This window comes from Pantherophis guttatus, chromosome 4, assembly GCF_059756535.1.
Source record: "Pantherophis guttatus breed Tessera chromosome 4, ASM5975653v1, whole genome shotgun sequence".
NCBI lineage: Eukaryota > Metazoa > Chordata > Lepidosauria > Squamata > Colubridae > Pantherophis > Pantherophis guttatus.
In genome coordinates this window covers 16,971,898-16,998,857 of record NC_142066.1, presented here as the reverse complement: position 1 = coordinate 16,998,857, position 26,960 = coordinate 16,971,898, and the positions used below count along the sequence as shown (strand labels likewise).

At 35.8% G+C, this 26,960-nt stretch overlaps 1 protein-coding gene and 1 pseudogene across 1 annotated transcript; both read left to right on the top strand.

Annotated features, from left to right (window-relative positions):
- The first annotated feature begins 1,176 nt into the window (after positions 1-1,176).
- On the top strand, positions 1,177-22,606 carry LOC148113789 (vomeronasal type-2 receptor 26-like). Its single transcript, XM_087893389.1, has 5 exons — positions 1,177-1,352; positions 2,686-2,977; positions 3,287-4,144; positions 5,738-5,965; positions 22,385-22,606. The coding sequence occupies exons 1-5, from the start codon at positions 1,177-1,179 to the stop codon at positions 22,604-22,606; spliced, it is 1,776 nt and encodes a 591-aa protein (XP_087749515.1).
- LOC148113788 (vomeronasal type-2 receptor 26-like) lies at positions 22,606-23,532 on the top strand (annotated as a pseudogene).
- Positions 23,533-26,960: the final 3,428 nt, after the last annotated feature.

The window sequence follows — 26,960 nt, the reverse complement described above, 5'->3', positions numbered from 1 at the left end:
AGTTTTTGATTCATTTGTTCAACTGGGTTCCCTTTATCTATTTTTAGGAAAACATACTACACTTTATTCATTGATTTAGGCAGATGAGTGATGTAGAGCTAGGGAATACACAGGGCCTCATCAATGTGCCACTGGAATGGTCATAGCTGGTGTGCCATGTAGGGTACCACAGATGTTCTGCTGATTGCTGCAGGAACTTGAGATCCAGAGAGAGCAGAAGGAACATTCTGAAAATGTCCATCTGTTAGTTGGGGAAGCATAACTCCACCATGACAGGGTAGACTCACATTCCAAAGCTCCATTTCCAACTGAATCTATCTTCTACATTCCAGGATGATGTCCTTCTAGGACTTGAATAAATATTAAAGTATTCAAGGGAGATTCTACGTATGTATGTAAGAATGTAAGTATGTATGTATGTATGTATGTATGTATGTATGTATGTATGTATGTATATTTCATTCTTCTTCACTTCCCATCTCCCTCAGAGAGCCGTTTTGGGTGGTATACAATTTAATCAATTAAATTAAGCTTTAAAAACAGAATAACTTAAGTTATTTTTAAAACAAAGTATTCAATATTTTTTTTAAAAAAGTAATATGTATGAAGCAAAATTGCTGGGCCAGACAACCTCAACGGGTGTGTTTCTATTATTTTTTCCCCTCTAGAGGTGTTTTCATTTGTATTCCTCTGGGCATATGAACTCTTACTCCCTTATTTTTTTTACTTCACGCCTTACTTCCAAAGGTTCATAACCATGCAGCAAGGACTATTGCAATACAATAAACATGCTTCCTTCTGATATTTTTCAAAGTACCACTGCAAAGAATAATACTGATTACTGATTAAGGATAGTTATTGCTCCTTCTTCTCCAAATCTTAAGGGAATTTCAGCAGGCACTGTAAAAATGATCACCCCAGATTAAGACATTGCATCCTATTGATATTGGCATAGAAATACAGACGTGCACATAGGTAGGATTAGTATTTTATCTGTGACACTTCATTTTTTTAACTTTAAATAAAATTCATTGTCTTAAGTTTAGATAATATTAATGAATGGTCAGCTACTCAGTTGAATGGTAACATAGGACTTACTGTTTGAGGTCTACAATGACTACATGCTATAGTCAGTTGGTTATATTCAGAACATTACTTTTACTTTTTTCCCCAAATATGATGAGCATTTCTCCTCCTTACACCTGCAAACTTAGTAGTCCTCTGCCAATTGTTCATAAATACTATCAATCTGGAGATTTAATCATTGCTGCTATTATTTATCAGGTTCTCTTTCTTTCAAATGAGATCACTTTTCATAGTCTTCCTAAGTATGATGTCCTTGATCAGTACATGTAAGTATCTGACGACTTCTCCTCTTCCTCATACTGCATTTCTTCTTGGTCTCATTGACACCTAAATGTATTTTCTTTCACATTTATGCTTTAAAGTATTGGTTGCTAGTCAGGGGATATGACCAGTTCCAGTGACCATATTTAGTCATTTTTAATTTCAGAGCTGTCCTAATACTGATCATGAAATTGAGATGAATATTATTAATTTTAATCATAAAGTAAATGAATTTCATTCTCCTCAAGAAACGTCTCTCCTTCAACAAAGCACCTTGTTGAAAGTAAAGGAAAGTTTGACTAACCTACATATTGCAGAAGCCCTCCAGTGAATCTTGAGGTGTTTTTTTTTTATTTTATTTCATCCAGATATAAAACAGGAAACCCTGTAGTGCATAATTTAGGTTATAATAGGTTTAGGGTATAAAATGGAGCTGGCTTTCTCCCCTTAGAAAATACAGATACAATATACTGTAGATAATACTGAATGAATTTTTTTCTTCTCAAGAAACTGACTAATCTAAATATTGCAGATATCCTCTGGTTAACCGTGAGCTTATTTGTCTTTCATTTCATAAAGATATAAAAAAGAAAACCTATAGCGCATATTTTAGGCTATTATACATTTAGGTGTGAGTTGTCTTCCTTCTCTCTGAAAATATAGATAAGATATAGATAATACTGAAATCAGATAGAAACATAGAAAACAGATGTGTTTCATGTTTAAACTCAGTAAACTGGTGTGTGATCCACTACCTCCTCTGGAAGTTGTTTCCAAGGTTCTGTTACTCTTTCTGTGATGTTAATACTTTTTAACAATGGTTTTGAACTTCCCTCCTGTCAGTTAGAAATTATGTCCACATGTCCTTATGTTTTAATTAATATTGAGAATACTATCTTCTAGAACCTTATTCATACTCTTTAATATATTTAAAGATTTCAATCATGTCCCTCTTTCCTTCTGTCCTCTGGGCTGAACATATTCAGTTCCTCTAATAGTTCATTATATGTTTTGTCCCTCAAACCATTCACCATTTTTCTTGCCTATTTCTTGACTCTCTCAATCTTATCAATATCTTTTTTCAAAAGTGAGGTCTCCAGAACTGTACTTTCAAATGGGGTCTGAGTAAATGCCACCTTAGCTCAATGTTAAGTAGCTACATCAAGATTAGCTGTCTAGTTGATACAATCTAGGGATATTATTTGATAGTGACAAAATTCCAGCTATCCAGAACAAACAATAAGCACCAATTTATATCTTCATGAATACATATGTAAAAAACAGCTGTCCAACTTTGAAACAGAAATATATTGCCATAGTTTATTTCTTTCTCTGAAGGTTTGTCACGCATAATTACCAGCATACTTTGGCTCTTGCATTTGCTGTAAAGGAGATCAATGAATATTCTGGGATTTTACCCAATGTTAGCCTTGGTTTATATATTGGTACTGACTACAATATGGAAAGTACAACTTATCATTTAGCAATGGAATTTCTATCTACAAAAGACAAATTTATACCCAACTACAAATGCAATGACCAGACCAACACAGTAGTTGTCATTGGAGGACCCCAGAGTAACACCTGTCTCAACATGGCAATCTCTCTGTGCAACTACAAATTTCCCCAGGTGAGACAAAAAAGGGATCAATATGAAAAATTCACCACCTATTTATTATATTCAAAAAGTGGGTCACTGAAATGAAAATTTGAACAAAACCAAGAGTAAGAATATCTTGAAAGGGCTGTCCCTTTTTGTTTGATGAGCAAAATTGCAGACGTCATGTAAAACTAATTTTTATGCACACTATTTTTCTATCCCACTCAAACCCAGATATTGGATTAAATAAATAGACATGCATTGGTTATTATTATTGTTGTTGTTGTGGTGGTGGAAGAGACCCTTTATTCCTATATTCTTCTCACTTTCTCGATTTAGATCACATATGGATCAGCTCCATTGATGAATACTGAAACAGCAACATTTGTCAAATGGATGTTCCTGGATGACAACCACCAATTTAATGGAATACTTCACTTATTGTTGCATTTTGGATGGACCTGGGTTGGGTTAGTTTCTCTGTATGAGGAAGATAGAGACAGATTTATTCAAAAGAGACTTTCCATGTTTTCAGAGAGAGGAATCTGCTTTGACTTTATAGAATGTCTTCCCCAGATAATATATGGTAATGCAGCTGCTGAATATATAGAAAATGCAGGTAAAATATTCAAAGTGATCATGGAGAGTACAGTCATTGCAGTTATCTTAAGTGCTGAAATTGTAGGCTTGGTGCCTTTGAGAGTAATGATCTATTTTTTCAATTATGATAACATTCCAAAGGAGAGAACGGCCAAAGTTTGGATCATGACAGCCCAGATGGAATTCACATCCATTCTAATGCAAAGACCATTGCCCATTGATTTTCTCCATGGTGCACTTTCTTTTGCAATTCACTCAAAGGAGCTGACCGGATTCCAACAATTTATGCAGAAGAGAAACCCAAACTTAGAAAAAGATGATGGGTTTATTAGGGATTTCTGGAAAGATGCATTTGAATGCTCCTTCTCCAGTGATATTACCGATGAGAATGCTGAAAGGATCTGCACTGGAGAAGAGAAGCTGGAGAGTCTTCCTAATTCTGTCTTTGACACCACCGTGAATGGACAAAGTTACAGCGTCTATAATGCTGTCTATGCTATGGCACATGCTCTGAAGGCCATGTGTTCCGCCAAACTCAAAGGGAGACAAAAAATGAATGAGAGGAGATGGAAGCTCTTCCTCCAATCACCCTGGCAAGTAATGTTGGCTAATACAAAATTTGGGGAAATCACCAAGTACCAGAATAGGAGACTGGTTTTGTGTTTTGTGTTGTTTTGTTGCGTTCTATTGTTTTAACAGTTAGAATTCTTTATAGATAGTTTTGAAAGCTATATAGAAGTAGTTGATATTTTCATATGAAAAAAGTAAAAAAAAAGGAATATAAATCTAAGGCTAAGATAAAGACACAAAAATATGTAACATATGGACTTCATTTTATGTCTTAAATGGTATGTAGAGGATCTTATTCAATCCATTATATTTAACAATTTTATATGTAGAAAATGAAAACTGCTTTACTACTGAATAGCATTATTATTCCTCACCAACTTAATTTTTGAGTAACTAAGATTCAAAGGTGTCAAAGGTATGGATTCAAAAGGTAACTATACTTAGTGTTACTTCCAGTGAATGACAATATTGTCAATGAATTGCATGAAGAATAGTTCAAGTTTTTTTCTTTTTCCTCAAAAGTAACACCCAGAATTACCCCCTGATGGAAGTAAAAGCCATCTTGTCCTAGAATAGTCTACCTCAGAGAATTCTACCTTGCCTACACTAAGTCTCTTTTTATGACCCTGTAATCCCTTAATTCAGGGTAGAGATGGGGCAACTGAATGGACCTGACTGTTTACTGGCCGGTTGCCCTTCCTGACACCACCCAGAGTTCATAGCAGATATTTTCTCTTTGTACCCTCATGGAGAAACAGTTTTCACTGCTTAGTACTGAACTCTTAATCTTCTAAAAGGGATGCAAGGGTTTTCACCACTAGACAACCATGCCACTCTCTCTCTCTTTTTTAAAAAATAATAATATAGATAAAAAAGACCAATATGTTCAAAATCCATATATACAGTGTGTTGCCTGGTTACAGTTCTTTGGAGTAGTATTCGTCATAGTCATAATAATAGTATCCTCTAATGGTAACTTGATAATTAACAGTGCTTTTCCCTCATAACATTAACTAATCAAAATTAATCAAAATTAATAATTTGCAGTAAACAACCCTAGTAGTGAGATTAATCTTTTTCTTGTCATCCTCAAGATTCTAACTCCTGTTTCTCTTATTTAACCATCGATAGAACAGATCCCATACCTCAAAATATTCAGTGTCTTCCTTTTCTTTAATTTGAAATATTAGTTTATTCATTTCTGCACATTCTAAAATTTTCGTTATTATCTTTACTTCTGTGGGGATCTCCTCGCCCTTCCAATGTTGTGCAAACACAATTCTGGCTCCTTTAAACATGCAACTCTCTATCTTGCCTATTATATGGCAGAACACTGAATTCCCCATTTCTGAAATGCTCAATCAAAGCAAAGTAATTTCCTAGATCTGTCCCTTTCTGGATTTTCTGTTGGAATTCTCATCTGACAGTTTTTCAAATGTATTTGATAAAACTATATTTTTTTTACCAGTTTGAAATAATTTGACCAAGGCAAAATGGAAGAGCTTACTTTTCTTTAAACCTAGGCCAAATTGGAAGAAAAAAATTGAAATGTTCCCATCCCCTTCAAAGATGCCTGATAACATTCCTGGTTTTTTCCTCTTTTTTGTCATCTTCCTTTAGCTCCACCTTTTTTTGCAACAAGTCTCCTTTAACAACAGTGCTGGAGAACAGATTTCCTTTGGTCCCAATGGGGAATTAGAAACTGGACTTGATATTTTAAATTGGGTCACATTTCCAAATAAGTCCTTTCTGAAAATCCAAATTGGAAAGATTGACCACCTGGCTCTCTCAGAAAATCTCCTCACCATTTCTGACAAGGAAGCTGTTTGGCCTCTCATGTTTAACCAGGTATGTCTCATTTTTCCCTTTTCCTGAAATTATTAGCCACAGATTGATGGACTAAATCAAGGGTGTCAAACTGGCAGCCCGCAGGCCAGCTGTGTCACATGCAGGCCACGCTCACCCCAGCTCCATGAAGGGGGAAAATGTCACTATATGTCATGTGACAGCAATGGAATGCCGCAAGTTTGATACCTGTGGAATAAATGATTACACAATAACAATCACAGCAACATTTGGAGTAAGGAAGCATTGAGCAGTCCATATGTTATTCATTGAAGTTACAATGACACTGACAAAAGATATGTATGACCACTGTTCATACTTACAACCATAGCAGCATCCTCATGGTCATGTGATCAAAATTCAGATGACTCATACTTATGACAGCTACAGTGTCCAGCGTCGTGTGATCACTTTTTGCTAGTCACTGGGGAAGTCAGATTCATTTAACTACTGTGTTACTAACTGAACACAGAGCCACAGTGGTGCAGTTGTTAGAGTGCAGTACTGCAGGCTACTTCTGCTGATCACTGGGTGCCAGCAGTTTGGCAGATCGAATGTCACCAGGCTCAAGATTGACTCAGCCTTCCATCCTTCTGAGGTTGGTAAAAGGAGGACCCAGATTGGGGGCAATAGGCTGACTTTGTAAACTGCTTAGAGAGGGCTGTAAAACACTGTGATATAAGTCTAAATGCTATTGCTATTGCTATTAACAACTGCAGTGATTCACTTAACAACTCTGGTGAGAAAGGTCATAAAATGGGCAAAACTCACTTAACAACTGTCTCACTTAGCAGCAGAAATTTTGGGCGCAAATTGGGATCAACTTACATGTATTATTATTTATTATTAAACTTATATGCTGCCCATCTCACCTAGGAATGGGTACCTAGAGGTGACACTAGGTGGCTTGTAATTGTAAAACATTAAAACAATAAATATTGACATTGAAATTGATTTAAGATTGACAAGATGAGAAGGAAGGGAGGAGATAGGATCTTAGCTTAGTCCTTCAACCACCCTCAGAATGATATAACCACTTTGTAGCTCCAAACCAGTTGGCAGGATGTGGTCTTCCAGCCCTTTGCAATGCCCGAAGGAGTAAGTGGGTAATTCTTTAGAGGTGTATGTACTTTAAGATAAATAAAATTTATTAAAACAGAATGATTTTTTTTTAAAAAAAATACAAATTTCATGATTTCAACACTTTAGAATTAACTTTTTAATAACCTCCTCTGAAATAGGGGATGGTTGATCACATTCTTTAATTAAAGAAAACATACCATCTACATACTGTATTTTTCAGAGCATAAGACGCACTTTCCCTCCCCCCCAAAAGTGGGTGAAAATTTAGGTGCATCTTATAGACTGAATACAGGCATTTTTTCCCTCCTGAACCCTCTGTGCGTTGTGTTTTCGCCCTCCCTGGCCCTCATTACACTCTGCAGGCCAAAAACGGGTGCGTTTTAGGTGAAAACAGGCTGTGCGGAACATATTCCACATTTTTCCAATGAAGAGTTTGCATATGTGTAATTGATGGAAAAAACAATCCACCAAGATTACATTCTTTCTGTGAATTTTGGTTTATTTTCTGAGCAGGCATTACCTCTTTCCATCTGTAACAAGAAGTGTCCTCTTGGCCACAGCAAGATAAAAGTGGAAGGGAAATTATCCTGTTGCTATAACTGTAAAATATGTCCAGATGGGGAGATAGCTAATCAATTGGGTAAGCAAAGAATTATTTATTATTTATTTTATTTATTAGATTTTTTTATTAGAACATATAATTATATTATATGTTTCAATGATATAATAAATATAAATGGGGGTTATTTTTAATAAATAAATATCTTTAATAAATAGTATGATGATTGAAAATATTGAGCGTAGCAACTTATTGAAACAGTGCATCCCCCCTGAGACTCCCCCCCTTATATTTCTTATATTTCTTCTTCTATAACAACTAAAAGATATACAATATATGCCAATTGTGCCCTTATCCCCTCCAAAACAACATATATTCTTGAATAGGTTTATTCCCTTTGCCTTCCAACAACACTGTTTTTATAAAATCGCCTCATATTTCATTATAATTGTTTACATGAATCATCCCTTTTTAAAATTTAATTTCTGTTGTTAATTTATCATTTGTTGCCATACTCCAAATTTCATTATACCACTTATTTTCTTTGAATATCCCAATTTTGTCCCCAATATTTAGCCATCACTAATCTAGCTACCATTATCAACTTTATCCCACCACATATGTTTATATGTTCCAACCTCTTTCTCTCACATCCAACAAATTTTTGTATATTTAATATCTATTTGATTTAATTTACCTGGTGTTAGATACCACCTCCATATCACTTTATATTCATTTTCCTTAACTCTAACTGACATATTCTTATATATCCTTCTGTTCCAAATATTTTTCCAATCATTATCATTTATTTCTCCTAAATCTGATTCCCAAATTAATTTTAAATCTTTTGCCTGACCTAATTCAGGTAATGTTCTATATTTTCCCAGTTCTTCCTTTACCTATATATTCTTCATTCACCTGACATTCTTTTATAATCATTTCAAATTTTTTTTTTTATTGCAAAAGTTTTACAATTACATTTTCACCCCTTTTTTTTTCACCCCCCCACCTCCCTCCCCAAACTTCCCGTCCTCCCTAGCCCTCCCTAACCCTCCCCCCCAGACTTCCCTATTATATACTCATAACTAATAATACTGATATATATACCTGAACCCATCCCTCCCCCTATATAATTTTCCCTCTTTATCTCTTTACATTAAAATATTTCTAATACATTGTTTTCAAATAAAAGCTATTTGGTACTTTCTAGTTTGGTATTTGTTCTGAACATATTCTATCCACCTTTTCCATTCCCATTCATAAGTCTCTTGTGAACAATCTTTTAAATATGCTGAAATCTTCACCATCTCTGCAAAACTGGCCATCTTCAAAGTCCATTCCTCGATAGTAGGCAAAGCTTCATTCTTCCAATATTTACCTATCAACAATCTTGCTGCTGTTATCATATACAATATTAATTTTATTTCACCCCGTGTAAAACCCTTAACTATACCCAATAAAAACAATTGTGGAGAAAATTGAATTTTTTTCTTCAAAACATTCTGCATGACCCACCATATTTTTATCCAAAAAGCCTTAACTTTCCTACAGGTCCACCAAACATGATAATACGTAGCATCCAAACATTCACATCTCCAACATTTTGGCTGAACATTAGGGTACATACATGACAACTTTTTAGGATCTAAATGCCATCTATAAAACATTTTATAAAAATTTTCCCTCAAATTCTGCGACTGTGTAAATTTAACATTCTGAACCCAAATTTTTTCCCATGTTTCCAACATCACTGGTTCTTCAAAATTTTGTGCCCACTTAATCATACAATCTTTAACTAATTCCGTTTCTGAATCCCTTTCTAGCAAAACATTGTAAAGCCTTTTAATATGCATTGGACCTTTCTCTCTTATATGTCTAACCAATTCTTCCTCATGCAACATAATACCAGTTTTTTGGTCCTCTTTCCATCTCAATTGTAATTGATTATATTGTAACCAGGTTAAATTAATCCCTTCGTCCAACAGTGTCTGCAATGTCTTCAACTGCCATCTGCCCGCATCTGTAAAAAGAACCTCTTTGTATAAAAACCCCCCGAGTGACATTATATTTGTATTCCACAAGGTATGACCAAGATCCAGCCATAGCGGTATTTTATAATCCCATTTGAGTCGGTGCTTCTTCCAAACTCTCATCAAAGAATCTCTAAGTATATGACTTTTAAATACTTTATCAACTTTATCATCATAAAATAGGTAAGCATGCCATCCAAATTCAAGATCAAAACTTTCTGCATTCAATATTCCAGCCTTTTTACTTCCAAACCAATCACTTGTTAAAGTTAAAGCTGCTGCATCATAATATAACTGTAGGTTTGGAAGTTTAAGGCCTCCTCTTTCTGGAACATCTTGCATAATTTTCAATTTCACTCTCGGCTTTTTCTCGTTCCAGACAAATTTATTAAGTCCAGTTTGCCAAACTTTCAGTTGTTTATCACTTTTAAGCACCGGAATCATTTGAAACAAAAACAGAAATCTTGGCAAAATGTTCATCTTAACTGCTGCTATTCTTCCAAGTAAAGACAGTTGCAGCTTTTTCCAAGTCTCCATGTCTTTCTGAACCTCTCGCCACAACACCTCATAGTTATTTTGAAACAATTTCATGTTTGATTCTGCAACCTGAACTCCAAGATATTTTACCTTAGGTACAATTTCAAAACCTGCCCTCCTTTCAAACTCATGTTTACGATCTTGTGTCATATTTTTGACTATCATTTTAGTCTTTTTTGAGTTCACTCTAAAACCTGAAACTCTACCATAGTCTTGTATAATATCGTTCATCAAGATTATTGATTCCATTGGTTGTGATAGGGTAACCACCAGATCATCTGCAAATGCCTTTATTCTATAATCCTCTTGCCTTATCATTATGCCTTTCAAAATTTTTGAGTCCCGTATTATATTTAGCAAGACTTCCAATGTTAAAATAAATAAAAGTGGGGACAACGGACATCCCTGTCTTGTTCCTTTTTCAATTTTAAACTCTGTCGTCAAACTTCCATTAATAATAATCTGTGCTTTTTGCTCTTGATAAATTGCTGAGATCGCCTGTATAAATTGGTCCCCAAAGCCCATCTTTTTTAAAGTCTTTAGTAAAAAATTCCAATCCACTCTATCAAAGGCCTTCTCCGCATCCAAAAAAACCAGCACTGCAGAAATCTGTTTATTCTTATCAAGATATTCCAATAAGTCGGACTTCCGGTTTCCTTGTCTTCGGCGACGGCGGCGCTCTTTGAAGCTCCGCCAGCCCCGCCGCCTGTAGAGCCGCTTCGCGATCGAGAAGCGGCTCGAAAACTTCAAAATCCTGAGGATTGTTGGAGGAGAGATAGCAGGGCACAGGTCGAGCCCCTGTAACCCCCCAGGGAATCGTTTCTGGGGAGGAAACAGGCGTGGCTCCCTTCCAACCTGCTGAGACTCCGGGCGGCGTGGGACGATTCTGCTTCTGCAGAACAAGCCGGCTGCAGGAAACTTAAAGCGAAAGAATCAGCTTTAATAAACAGCGAAACTACCTGAATCCTGAAATTTGGAAACGCAAGTATTAGCACTTTGTTGACTTTTCAATCTGAGAAAATGCAAATGAGTGAAAGTGCTTTGAAAAAACATGGCGCCTAGCTTCAGAGTTAACGAGCCAGCGAGTGTGGATTGGTGAAGTTACTTTGTTTTGCTACAAAGTTTCCAAGTTGCTACTAAGCTGCCTTGCTTGTTATAAGAGAAATAACTGGGAAATTTTTTCCCTTTTCAATATTGGACTTTGCTTTATTTTAACCCTTGCTTGATCAAATCTGGGGGACTTTTTTAGAAGTCTTTGTGCAGGAGGGAAAGGAAAAGGAACCTCCCTCTTTAGAAAAACTAGATCACGAGCCAGGATGGCTTCAAAGAAGCAGGAAGGGAAGGCATTAGGGGGGGGATCCCACACACACAAACAGCAAACGCAACTTCCCCCTGCTCAACAGTTACAAACTCAGAAAAAAGAATTTGATGTGGGAGATTTAAAAGAATTTATTTCTAAAACTCTGGATGACAAATTTCAAAAATGTCAACAGGAGATAGATGATAAACTTCAAAAATCACACCAGGAATTTATGCAGGAAATTAATGAAGTTAAAGACATGGTGAAACAGAATCAAAATAAGGTGACCAAAAAAATATCAGAAGTGGCGTCTGGCCTGGCAGAATTTATTGGGAAAGTTGATTTTAAAGTTGAAGAATTCAAATCAGAAGTTAATGTTAAGATGAAAGACAATGATTATAAAATTGATGAAGTTGACAATAAAATGCAGAGAATGGAAGATGAGATTGTTATGATACAATTCCGGGTGATGGAATTTGCCATACGGCTTCGGGGAATTCGAGAGGAGGAGAGACAGGATTTGAGACAAGTTTGTTCTGAAGCCTTGGCCAAGATTCTACAAGTTAATCCTGATGTGGTATTTCACAAAATAGATAAAACCTATAGAGTGAACTCTTGGGTGGCCAGACAAAGACAATTGCCTAGAGATGTGGTCATATACTTTACTGAGAGAGAAATTAGAAATGATATCCTGCAAAAATCTTTTCACACTTCTGTACAAGTGGGGGGCTCACGACTTGAAATTTTTAAAGAATTACCTCCTAAAATGCTGAAAGCTAGAAAAGAATTTGGTTTTCTTGTTAAGGAATTGAGAAATTTACAGATACCCTTCCGGTGGGACGCACCAGCTGGGATAATTTTTAGATATAAGGGAGAAGGATATCGGTTGAATACCATGGAGAAGGCACAACACTTTTACAGTACTATTCTTAAGGAAAGAACACCATCTCCACGTACATCTACAGTTTTGGAGATTAAGGAGAGTGAAGAGAGGCAATTGAAAGAACAGTCTAAGCAGGAATTAGAAAATGTGCAAGGTGCAGAAGGAGGTTTTCTGAGTGAGCCCTTGTTGGATTCTTCTCCAATTTTGGATTTGATTCAGTTGACAGAAGTTAAAGATCAACGTATAACTAGAGCCCAATCCAAGCTACTTAAACAAAAGCAACAACAACAACAGGAAAGACAAGACAAGAAGGCAGTTAAGAGTACCGTACAAGAGAGTGGAGCTATGGGAGGAGCGAGATCGAAGCTCTCGGATGAACTTCAAACATTTTGCTCTGTGCTCCAGAAAGAGGCTGATGACCTTTAAGTGTCTATCTTGGAATGTCAATGGGTTGAATTCAGCACAGAAAAGGAAGAAATTATTTACATATTTGAAACAATTTAATAATGATATAATATGTTTACAAGAAACGCATATCACAACTCAAGATCAAAAATATTTGATAAACTCAAAACTAGGAGCACATTATATATCTTCAACTTCGCAGAAAAAGAATGGTGTGGTTATTTATGTAAATAAAAAATTAACAGCGAAAGTTATAGAAGCAGATCAAGATGGTAGGTTTGTAGCAATTGAATTGCTCACAGCAAATGGTCAAATTCTTTTGATTGGAATTTATGCTCCCAACCAACAACAGGATTATTTTTATAAGATGTTACATACTAAAATATTGCAATGGGACTATAGATCTATTTTAATTATGGGAGACTGGAATGGAGTAATTGATTCTAAACTAGATAAAAAGAGCTTGGCAAAGTCTAGAATTAGACTACCACAGACTTTTTTTGATATGAAAGAAGATATGGAATTAAAAGATGTTTGGAGAATACATAATCCAAATGAATTGGACTATACTTTTTTTTCGGATAGACATAGATCTTTTTCTAGGATTGATTTTATCCTGTTGTCAAATGATCTACTTGTTAAGACAAAAAGAACAAAGATTTGTCCAAGAACTCTGACTGACCATAGCCCTGTATGGATAGAAATTGAGATGGATAAGGTTGAGAGACGTTCTTGGAGATTAAATGAGAACTTGTTTAGATATGAAAAAAATACAATAGAACTTAAAAAGCATTTGAAAGAATTTTTTGAAATAAATTTGAATAAAGGTACCCCAATTGAAATTGTTTGGGATGCAAGTAAAGCTTATATGAGAGGGGTACTCATCTACATGAATTCTAAACATAGACTGCTCCGACAAAAGAAAAGATTTGAGTTGGAAATGGAAATAAAGAATAAAGAACAGTTACTTATTAAAAACCCAACAGATGAAAGAATACGAAGTGCTATAAAACTTTTGAAAGACCAATTTCAAATGCTTATGGCGGAACAAGTTGCAACAAGTTTACAATACGCGAAGCATAATACATTTTGCAACGCTAACAAACCGGGCAGATGGTTGGCTTACACATTGAGGAAAAAACAAAGTATACGGACTATTGATAGTATTGATATTGGAGGGAAAGAAATCTTTCAACAAAAACTAATTAAAGAAGCTTTTGTGGATTATTATACTAAACTATATGCCAAAGAAGAGGTGCAGAATGGACTTATAGAAAAATATTTAAAGGATAAGAGAGTTACAAAAATTACTGATCAACAAAAGGAAAGAATGAATTATCCTATAACAGAGGAGGAGATAACAGCAGCAATTAAACAGCTAAAAACAGCCAAAGCTCCTGGCACGGATGGTTTGACCGCAGTGTATTACAAAACTTTACAAGCTGAAATGGTGGGACAACTTAGAGATTTATTTTGCAATATTCAACAAGGGGGCAAAATACCCCCATCTTGGACAACTGCTTATATATCTTTGATACCAAAAGAACAAGTTGGTCCTAAAAAACCAGAGAACTATAGACCAATATCTCTTTTGAACACAGACTATAAAATTTATGCGAAGGTATTAGCCAACAGGTTGATGCCAGTAATCCAAAAGGTGATTCATGCGGACCAAGCGGGATTTATTGAGGGCAGATATATGAAGGACAATGTAAGGCAAGTAATAGACTTATTGGAATATCTTGACAAGAATAAACAGATTTCTGCAGTGCTGGTTTTTTTGGATGCGGAGAAGGCCTTTGATAGAGTGGATTGGAATTTTCTACTAAAGACTTTAAAAAAGATGGGCTTTGGGGACCAATTTATACAGGCGATCTCAGCAATTTATCAAGAGCAAAAAGCACAGATTATTATTAATGGAAGTTTGACGACAGAGTTTAAAATTGAAAAAGGAACAAGACAGGGATGTCCGTTGTCCCCACTTTTATTTATTTTAACATTGGAAGTCTTGTTAAATACAATACGGGACTCAAAAATTTTGAAAGGCATAATGATAAGGCAAGAGGATTATAGAATAAAGGCATTTGCAGATGATCTGGTGGTTACCCTATCACAACCAATGGAATCAACAATCCTGATGAACGACATTATACAAGACTATGGTAGAGTTTCAGGTTTTAGAGTGAATTCAAAAAAGACTAAAATGATAGTCAAAAATATGACACAAGATCGTAAACATGAGCTTGAAAGGAGGGCAGGTTTTGAAATTGTACCTAAGGTAAAATATCTTGGAGTTCAGGTTGCAGAATCAAACATGAAATTGTTTCAAAATAACTATGAGGTGTTGTGGCGAGAGGTTCAGAAAGACATGGAGACTTGGAAAAAGCTGCAACTGTCTTTACTTGGAAGAATAGCAGCAGTTAAGATGAACATTTTGCCAAGATTTCTGTTTTTGTTTCAAATGATTCCGGTGCTTAAAAGTGATAAACAACTGAAAGTTTGGCAAACTGGACTTAATAAGTTTGTCTGGAACGACAAAAAGCCGAGAGTGAAATTGAAAATTATGCAAGATGTTCCAGAAAGAGGTGGCCTTAAACTTCCAAACCTACAGTTATATTATGATGCAGCAGCTTTAACTTTAACAAGTGATTGGTTTGGAAGTAAAAAGGCTGGAATATTGAATGCAGAAAGTTTTGATCTTGAATTTGGATGGCATGCTTACCTATTTTATGATGACAAAGTTGATAAAGTATTTAAAAGTCATATACTTAGAGACTCTTTGATGAGAGTTTGGAAGAAGCACCGACTCAAATGGGATTATAAAATACCGCTATGGCTGGATCTTGGTCATACCTTGTGGAATACAAATATAATGTCACTCGGGGGGTTTTTATACAAAGAGGTTCTTTTTACAGATGCGGGTAGATGGCAGCTGAAGACCTTGCAGACACTGTTGGACGAAGGGATTAATTTAACTTGGTTACAATATAATCAATTACAACTGAGATGGAAAGAGGACCAAAAAACTGGTATTATGTTGCATGAGGAAGAATTGGTTAGACATATAAGACAGAAAGGTCCAATGCATATTAAAAGGCTTTATAATGTTTTGCTAGAAAGGGATTCAGAAACGGAATTAGTTAAAGATTGTATGATTAAGTGGGCACAAAATTTTGAGGAACCAGTGATGTTGGAAACATGGGAAAAAATTTGGGTTCAGAATGTTAAATTTACACAGTCGCAGAATCTGAGGGAAAATTTTTATAAAATGTTTTATAGATGGCATTTAGATCCTAAAAAGCTGTCATGTATGTACCCTAATGTTCAGCCAAAATGTTGGAGATGCGAATGTTTGGATGCTACGTATTATCATGTTTGGTGGACCTGTAGGAAAGTTAAGGCTTTTTGGATAAAAATATGGTGGGTCATGCAGAATGTTTTGAAGAAAAAAATTCAATTTTCTCCACAATTGTTTTTATTGGGTATAGTTAAGGGTTTTACACGGGGTGAAATAAAATTAATATTGTATATGATAACAGCAGCAAGATTGTTGATAGGTAAATATTGGAAGAATGAAGCTTTGCCTACTATCGAGGAATGGACTTTGAAGATGGCCAGTTTTGCAGAGATGGCGAAGATTTCAGCATATTTAAAAGATTGTTCACAAGAGACTTATGAATGGGAATGGAAAAGGTGGATAGAATATGTTCAGAACAAATACCAAACTAGAAAGTACCAAATAGCTTTTATTTGAAAATAATGTATTAGAAATATCTTAATGTAAAGAGATAAAGAGGGAAGATAATATAGGGGGAGGGAGGGGTTCAGGTATATATATCAGTATTATTAGTTATGAGTACATAATAGGGAAGTCTGGGGGGGAGGGTTAGGGAGGGTTAGGGAGGATGGGAAGTTTGGGGAGGGAGGTGGGGGGGTGAAAAAAGGGGTGAAAATGTAATTGTAAAACTTTTGCAATAAAAAAAAAAAAAGATATTCCAATAAGTCTATTACTTGCCTTACATTGTCCTTCATATATCTGCCCTCAATAAATCCCGCTTGGTCCGCATGAATCACCTTTTGGATTACTGGCATCAACCTGTTGGCTAATACCTTCGCATAAATTTTATAGTCTGTGTTCAAAAGAGATATTGGTCTGTAGTTCTCTGGTTTTTTAGGACCAACTTGTTCTTTTGGTATCAAAGATATATAAGCAGTTGTCCAGGATGGGGGTATTTTACCCCCTTGTTGAATATTGCAAAATAAATCTCTAAGTTGTCCCACCATTTCAGCTTGTAAAGTTTTGTAATACACTGCAGTCAAACCATCCGTGCCAGGAGCTTTGGCTGTTTTTAGCTGTTTAATTGCTGCTGTTATCTCCTCCTCTGTTATAGGATAATTCATTCTTTCCTTTTGTTGATCAGTAATTTTTGTAACTCTCTTATCCTTTAAATATTTTTCTATAAGTCCATTCTGCACCTCTTCTTTGGCATATAATTTAGTATAATAATCCACAAAAGCTTCTTTAATTAGTTTTTGTTGAAAGATTTCTTTCCCTCCAATATCAATACTATCAATAGTCCGTATACTTTGTTTTTTCCTCAATGTGTAAGCCAACCATCTGCCCGGTTTGTTAGCGTTGCAAAATGTATTATGCTTCGCATATTGTAAACTTGTTGCAACTTGTTCCGCCATAAGCATTTGAAATTGGTCTTTCAAAAGTTTTATAGCACTTCGTATTCTTTCATCTGTTGGATTTTTAATAAGTAACTGTTCTTTATTCTTTATTTCCATTTCCAACTCAGATCTTTTCTTTTGTCGGAGCAGTCTATGTTTAGAGTTCATGTAGATGAGTACCCCTCTCATATAAGCTTTACTTGCATCCCAAACAATTTCAATTGGGGTACCTTTATTCAAATTTATTTCAAAAAATTCTTTCAAGTGCTTTTTAAGTTCTATTGTATTTTTTTCATATCTAAACAAGTTCTCATTTAATCTCCAAGAACGTCTCTCAACCTTATCCATCTCAATTTCTATCCATACAGGGCTATGGTCAGTCAGAGTTCTTGGAAAAATCTTTATTCTTTTTGTCTTAACAAGTAGATCATTTGACAACAGGATAAAATCAATCCTAGAAAAAGATCTATGTCTATCCGAAAAAAAAGTATAGTCCAATTCATTTGGATTATGTATTCTCCAAACATCTTTTAATTCCATATCTTCTTTCATATCAAAAAAAAGTCTGTGGTAATCTAATTCTAGACTTTGCCAAGCTCTTTTTATCTAGTTTAGAATCAATTACTCCATTCCAGTCTCCCATAATTAAAATAGATCTATAGTCCCATTGCAATATTTTAGTATGTAACATCTTGTAAAAATAATCCTGTTGTTGGTTGGGAGCATAAATTCCAATCAAAAGAATTTGACCATTTGCTGTGAGCAATTCAATTGCTACAAACCTACCATCTTGATCTGCTTCTATAACTTTCGCTGTTAATTTTTTATTTACATAAATAACCACACCATTCTTTTTCTGCGAAGTTGAAGATATATAATGTGCTCCTAGTTTTGAATTTATCAAATATTTTTGATCTTGAGTTGTGATATGCGTTTCTTGTAAACATATTATATCATTATTAAATTGTTTCAAATATGTAAATAATTTCTTCCTTTTCTGTGCTGAATTCAACCCATTGACATTCCAAGATAGACACTTAAAGGTCATCAGCCTCTTTCTGGAGCACAGAGCAAAATGTTTGAAGTTCATCCGAGAGCTTCGATCTCGCTCCTCCCATAGCTCCACTCTCTTGTACGATACTCTTAACTGCCTTCTTGTCTTGTCTTTCCTGTTGTTGTTGTTGCTTTTGTTTAAGTAGCTTGGATTGGGCTCTAGTTATACGTTGATCTTTAACTTCTGTCAACTGAATCAAATCCAAAATTGGAGAAGAATCCAACAAGGGCTCACTCAGAAAACCTCCTTCTGCACCTTGCACTACTTCTAATTCCTGCTTGGACTGTTCTTGCAATTGCCTCTCTTCACTCTCTTTAATCTCCAAAACTGTGGATGTATGTGGAGATGGTGTTCTTTCCTTAAGAATAGTAGTGTAAAAATGTTGTGCCTTCTCCACGGTATTCAACCGATACCCTTCTCGCTTGTATCTAAAAATTAACCCAGCTGGTGTGTCCCACCGGAAGGGTATCTGTAAATTTCTCAGTTCCTTAACAAGAAAACCAAATTCTTTTCTGGCTTTCAGCATTTTAGGAGGTAATTCTTTAAAGATTTGAAGTCGTGAACCCCCCACTTGTACAGAAGTATAAAAAGATTTTTGCAGGATATCATTTCTAATTCCTCTTTCTGTAAAGTATATGACCACATCTCTAGGCAGTTGTCTTTGTCTGGCCACCCAAGAGTTCACTCTATAGGTTTTATCTATTTTGTGAAATACCACATCAGGATTAACTTGTAGAATCTTGGCCAAGGCTTCAGAACAAACTTGTCTCAAATCCTGTCTCTCCTCCTCTCAAATTCCCCGAAGCCGTATGGCGAATTCCATCGCCCGGAATTGTATCATAACAATCTCATCATCAATTCTCTGCATTTTATTATCAACTTCATCAATTTTATAATCATTGTCTTTCATCTTGACATTAACTTCTGATTTGAATTCTTCAACTTTATAATCAACTTTCCCAATAAATTCTGCCAGGCCAGACGCCACTTCTGATATTTTTTTGGTCACCTTATTTTGATTCTGTTTCACCATGTCTTTGACTTCATTAATTTCCTGCATAAGTTCCTGATGTGATTTTTGAAATTTATCATCTATCTCCTGTTGACATTTTTGAAATTTGTCATCCAGAGTTTTAGAAATAAATTCTTTTAAATCTCCCACATCAAATTCTTTTTTCTGAGTTTGTGGCTGTTGAGCAGGGGGAAGTTGCGTTTGCTGTTTGTGTGTGGGGGATCCCCCCCCTAATGCCTTCCCTTCCTGCTTCTTTGAAGCCATCCTGGCTCGTGATCTAGTTTTTCTAAAGAGGGAAGTTCCTTTTCCTTTCCCTCCTGCACAAAGACTTCTAAAAAAGTCCCCCAGATTTGATCAAACAAGGGTTAAAATAAAGCAGAGTCCAATATTGAAAAGGGAAAAAAATTTCACAGTTATTTCTCTTATAACAAGCAAGGCAGCTTAGTAGCAACTTGGAAACTTTGTAGCAAAACAAAATAACTTCACCAATCCACACTCGCTGGCTCGTTAACTCTGAAGCTAGGCGCCAAGTTTTTTCAAAGCACTTTCACTCATTCGCATTTTCTCAGATTGAAAAGTCAACAAAGTGCTAATACTTGCGTTTCCAAATTTCAGGATTCAGGTAGTTTCGCTGTTTATTAAAGCTGGTTCTTTCGCTTTAAGTTTCCTGCAGCCGGCTTGTTCTGCAGGAGCAGAATCGTCCCACGCCGCCCGGAGTCTCAGCAGGTTGGAAGGGAGCCGCGCCTGTTTCCTCCCCAGAAACGATTCCCTGGGGGGTTACAGGGGCTCGACCTGTGCCCTGCTATCTCTCCTCCAACAATCCTCAGGATTTTGAAGTTTTCGAGCCGCTTCTCGATTGCGAAGCGGAGCTTCAAAGAGCGCCGCCGTCGCCGAAGACAAGGAAACCGGAAGTGATTTTTTTAACTGTCTATCTTTCTCTTCAAATCTTTCTTCAATTTTTATCCATTTCTCTGTATTTAATTCAACCAATTTAATTTAATATCTGATAAAGCATTCTTTTGTTGTGTTATATTTTTTATCTTGTTCTTCCATTCTTCCCATTTATACATCTGATTTTCTTTTAATTTACTAATCCATTCTTTCAATTTAATCTTAGGTAATTTCTCTATTTCCACCACTGGTGTTAAAGGAGAAATTCCTAGCACTAATTGGTATCTCCATTTATTCCATAGTTCTAGCAATTTTTTTTAAAAAGGGTTTTGAATCATCTTAGCAATTTTTAAAACCAATACGTTTCTATAGGTTCACCTATTTCCCTTAATTGTTTCAACTCTACTATTTTTAATTCATATTTTCCTCCATTTCTTCTTTACTATGGTTATATAACATCATTTCTGATTTTTTCCAGTTTATTTGTAATCCATTATATTATCAAAATTTGTTCAGGTGTAAATATATCCTCCGTATAATAACTACGCAATTTTGAAATGTTAATAATGTATCATCTGCAAATAAATTTATTTTAGTTTTTTATGTACACCAATTCCTTCAATCAATGAATCTTCCCTAATTGCATTTGCCAAAACCTCCATCAATAATGCAAATAAAACTGGGAATAAAGGGCAACCCTGTCTCATTCCCGGCTTAAGGTTAATGTCTCTGCAATACCATCATTTATAATTATTCTTGCTTTATTCTTTGAATTATTCTCTGATTTTTTTTCCAAAACCTAACTTTTCTATAAATATCTTCAACGTAGGCCATTCCACACAATCAAACACCGTAAATACATCTAATGCAAATAAACCTGCCTTTAATTTTTGAATCTTTATATAGTAACCTACATTTAATGCCCTTCTTACTACATTTGTTGGCCTCTTATAAATCCACACTGGTCATTTTTAATATAATTCTCTATAAATATATTCAGACTATTTGCCAATGTTGCTGTAAAAATCTTAGCGTCCTGATTAATAAGGGATATTAGTCTATACGATCCTGGGTTTGTATGATCTTTATCTGGTTTTGCTATCAGTATTATCAAAGATTGCTTCCAGGAATGTGGAATATTTTCCACATCCTTTATTTTATTAAATATTATATATTTAATATTTATATATTCATCTTTGGCACCAATAGTCTTTTAACATTTTTATAATATTCTACACCTAGTCCATCTAACCATGGTGTCTTACCTATTTTCAATGTATTAATAACTTCCAATATCTACTTTTCTTCTATTTGTGATTCCATTATTTCTTTATCGTATTCTTGAATTTTACAATTTAGATTCTTAATTTTTTTTTTCATACTTCAGTGAGCTACCTGGTGATAAAACCAATCAGTTCATTTTAACGTTAAGCAACAGTAGATTTGAATTATTCCTTCTTATGTTTCCTTGAAATATTATAAACAGCATTTTTCCAGAAACCTTTGTCACTACTTTTTGGAAATAAAGGTAATTTTTCATTGATAATTTTTCCATGGCTTTTACTAGTTTTTACTTCCTATTCCACCCAAATGATTGATTGATTGATTGATTCTGGAATGTATATGGTTGCCTATCTCATATAATAAACCTCAGTAGCTTACCAAAATCTTTAGAAACACAAATCACCCCTGCCATCAGGTACCAGATAAATCAGGCTCCTGAGTCAACCTACATTCTAGTCTAATTCCTCTAATACTTTAGAGGAACAATAAGGTTTTCCAAACCTGCTACAAGGATAAAAGGGTAGGAAACTCACATACATGGAAAAGTATTGGAAAAGACTGGACAGTACAGACCAGATACAACTCTGAACTCCCAGAGGCAACATTTAGCACAAAACTCTGTAGCATGCCCATCTATCGGACTTATTGGGAAAGACAGACACCATTGAAGAAGGGTGATCTCACCTATAATTTGGCCCTATGACATTCAGGGATTTAATGGTGATAACCAGAAAATGGAATTGCAGAGACTAAGCAACTTGGAGCCATGTCCATTAAGTGTATGTCCACTGCAATGCAAACCAGTTACACTTTTGAAATGGTCTTCAAGGGCAGCACCATATGAAGGTCATTCTAGTAATCAAACTGAGATCTACTTAAGTCTACAGATGTCTGTAAAATTGAAATATACTGAAAATGAAATGATGAGATAATGTTTCTATGAATGGTTTCTTTTTCAGACTTGGATGACTGTTTCCCTTGTCCAGAGGATCAATATCCAAACAAGGATAAGGATACTTGCCTTCCAAAACGTATAATTTACTTAACTTATGAAGAACCTTTGGGGATTTCTTTGGCAGTTATTGCAGTCTCCTTTTCTGTCATCTCAGCTGTGGTGCTCAGGATATTCATTAAACATCAGGACACACCTATTGTGAAAGCCAATAATAGGAACCTCACTTATAGCCTTCTTGCTGCTCTCCTGCTCTCTTTCCTTTGCACTTTGCTCTTCATTGGGCAACCTGACCAAGTCAAATGTCTCTTGCGACAAACTGCTTTTGGCATCATCTTCTCTGTAGCCCTTTCTTGTATATTGGGGAAAACAATCATAGTGGTCCTTGCTTTCATGGCCACCAAACCTGGATCCAAAATGAGAAAATGGGTGGGAAAAGGGCTGACTATCTCTATTGTCCTATCTTGCTCCTTGACACAATTCTGCATTTGTGTGGTGTGGCTCACAATTTTTCCTCCATTCCCAGATTCTGACAGGAACTCCATGGCTGAAGAAATTATCCAGCAATGTAATGAAGGTTCAACCACTATGTTTTATATAGTCCTTGGCTTTTTGGGATTCTTGACTGCTGTCAGTTTCACCGTGGCTTTCCTAGCTAGGAATTTGCCTGACAGCTTTAATGAAGCCAAATTTATCACTTTCAGCATGTTGGTCTTTTGTAGTGTTTGGGTATCATTTGTTCCCACCTATTTGAGTACCAAGGGAAAATACATGGTGGCTGTGGAGATCTTCTCCATTTTGGCTTCAGCAGCTGGATTACTGGGCTGCATATTTTCCCCCAAATGCTATATCATTGTTCTGAGACCTAATCTGAATAAGAAGGAGCAACTAATGAAAAAATGAAAATGATTTTAACACCGTACCCTTTGAAAGAAATCTAATTAGTTGCTTTCAGCATATAGGTCCCACCCACCCCCAATTTGAAGTACGGTCTTTTTCCTTCTATCACTACATCAGTAGGACATAGAAAGCAATTCTTCTGATAAGTTTACTTCACAATCTAAAAAAAAGTCCCCTAATCACTTTTTAATTGTTAGATAATTGTTGATTGTTAGATAATGATTCTCAGGCCTAATCAGAGTAGTAGGCAATAGCTTTTTTAACAGATGAACAGAGTTGGAAGGGATGTTGTAGGTCATCTAGTCCAACTCCCTGCCCACGCAGGAGACCCAACAACATTTTTGACCGATGGCAGTCTCTTCTTGAAAGCTTCCAGTGTTGAAGCTCTCACAACTTCTGAAGGCAAGCTGTTCCATTGGTTAATTGCTCTCACAGTCAGAAAGTGTTTCCTTATTTCCAGCTTCAATCTCTCCTTGTTCAGTTTCTATACATTGTTTCATGGACTTCTGGTGCCTTGGAAAATAAGTTGATCCCCTCCTGTCTGTGGCAACCACTCAAATATTGGAACACTGCTATCATGTCTCTCCTGGTCCTTCTCTTCACTAGACTAGTCATGCCCATTACCTGAAATCATTCATCGTACATTTTAACTTCCAGTCCCCTAATCATCTTGGTTGCTCTTCTCTGCACTCTTTCTAGAGTCTCAAAAACTTTTTTATAGTGTGGTGACAAAAACTGGATGCAGTATTCTAAGTGTGGTCCTACTAAGACTTTATAGAGTGGTTTTACTACGTCGCTTGATCTTGATTATGATCCCTCTGTTAATACAATTTAGAATTTTTGGCTCCCACCACACACTGTTGCTTCATATTTAATTGGTTGCCCACTAAGACCCCAAGATCCCTCTCACATTACTGCCAGTTACACCCAGTCTATATGTCTACTTTTGGTTTTTCTTGCCTTTTCTCTACATTGAACTTCATTTCAATCAAGAAGATATAATCTGCTTGAATGTAAAAATCAATGGATTTAAATCCTGCATTCCAAGAGCTTCACAACATCCCTATCAAAAGAAAGAAAATGTCTATTTTATATCACTCATAAAACTAAAAAGCATCCCTGGTATGTGTGTGAAGGCAAAGGTTTGTCATCTTTTTGGGTGTTTTGATATGCTGTTAATACAAAATTAGGGATATTATGTGTCTTATTTGCCACTTAAAGCATCTTAATATTTCCCCTAATCCTTTTTTAAGGTAGAGGAAAATCCAAATTAAAATCCTTTTCCACAATTTTGAAAGTTTGAGAGTCACTTTGGTATAGCAGGTAAGGTGTTGGGTCAAAAACAGGGGGACAATGTGTTCTTGTCCTCCTTTAGTCATGAAAGCCTAAAAGAAATGTTGTTGTGGAACAGAGGAGATATGTTTGAAGAAGATGGCATTGGAGAACTGCTTCTCAGCTTCCCTGAGTAATTAATCGTATTCATAATGACTACTGTCCAGTGGTGAGTTGCCCCTGGTTCTCACCAGTTCTATAGTACCGGTAGTAAAACTGGCAGGAGGCTCCGCCCACCGACCCCACCGTCACCAAAACACTTGTCCTGTGCATGCGCAGAAGAGCGAAACGCGCACGCAAACCAATAGTAAAGATAAGTAGAACCCACCCTGCTACTGCCCAACCTTTGTCTTCTTATTTAATTATGTCACTATTATTCCTGTGCCTTGGAGGAGATCTAATTCTGCCCTACTTAGATTAATGCATAAGGGGAGCATTGATTATTTTGGGTTAAGCTTGAAGGTGAAGGCAATTATTTTAGACACCCAGTTCATTGTTTCATTCAGCTGGATGTATCTTTTTAAAAATGCATTTGAGATTTGGTGTGATCTGCAATGATATCTTGTCCTGGAATCTATTAGGTTCATCTCAGCTGAGTGTATTCCTGGATGGGTTCACAATATTGGGGCAAGAGGGGGAAGGAGGATCCTGTGGAATCCTACCATTATGGATATCATTATTTAATTTATGATGAGAACATGGCATTAGAGCAGTAAACATATACAGTCAAGCCAAGTAACTAGATACAAAACATATATGGGCTATCACAGCTTCAAAATTGGATGTCCAATTCAGCTATCGAGGCAATCAACTCTGCCGTTGCTTTGTGCAGGTCTTCTAGGAATTAGAAAATGCACATTGTGGGTAATCTTACACAATATGTTTAATAGGTTGCATTAAAGTTAGCAATACCTTACATCTTCTAGTATCACTCCTATTCTGGTGAATAGATATCTATAGTTTTTACTGAATGAGATGAGTTCTGCATTGTAAGTTCATTGTCTGCTCCTGGCAAAATCCTGATGTAATTGAGATTCCAGGGACAGGATGGTATGGTGGTATATATGTTAATAATAGACAACCTATTAAGACAATTACAAGCATTACATATTTAAAGGACATGCCAAAGAAATAGAACTAAAGATCAGTATGTGCAAAGGGAATCTTAGCAAAGTGTAGGTAAATAGAGGAAAAAGACTTTTACAGTAGATATTCCTCAGGAAAGGGAAGGCAGGGCATAAGAAAGAGATTCAGAATACCTTTTCCTCAATTATGCCAGAAATAAGTTAGAATAGCTTTGCCAGATTTTAAAGGTTTTTTACCATTTACTTCACTAAAAATAAATGCCATTCTAAAAAAACCAAGGTATTCCAATTTTTCAACCTGCTAAGTTTGAAAGCATGGCAGAATGCAATAGTACAGCTATATATGTCATCATCTTCTCTGCTTCTCCAGAGAAGCCGAAGAACTTATCTCAACAGAATATCAGAATCCATCTCTTATCAGCCAGACAAGGTACAAAAGAAATCAGCCAATCAACGTCTTGAACACATACAGCCCCAATCTCAGGATATTTTGTCCCATTTGGAGAGCCAAACTGACACATGGTACTCTCTCCTGAAAAAGAATGGGGTCATCAATTTAAATGAGCCTTCCCCCAAGTTGCCACTAGCTGCACCTTCTCAGAAAATTTACACCAACCTCAGATTCAGGGGTGAAATGCTACCAGTTCAGACCGGTTCAGGTGAACCAGTAGTGGAGATTGGGGCTGGTTCGCTGAACTGGTAGCAATGGCTGAGGGAGCCTGAGTGGGCAGCAGACTAATGCTACTGTTAAAGGTAGTATTTATTTATTTATTTATTTATTTATTTATTTATTTATTTATTTATTTATTTATTATTTATTTATTTATTATATTTCTATACTGCCTTTCTCCCGTAGGACTCAAGGCGGTGTACAGTCAAGAAAAATATAGACACACAAACATCATAAAATTACCTTTTCCTCAATTATGCCAGAAATAAGTTAATATTTAGAATAGCTTTGCCAGATTTTCAAGGTTTTTTACCATTTACTTCACTAAAAATAAATGCCATTCTAAA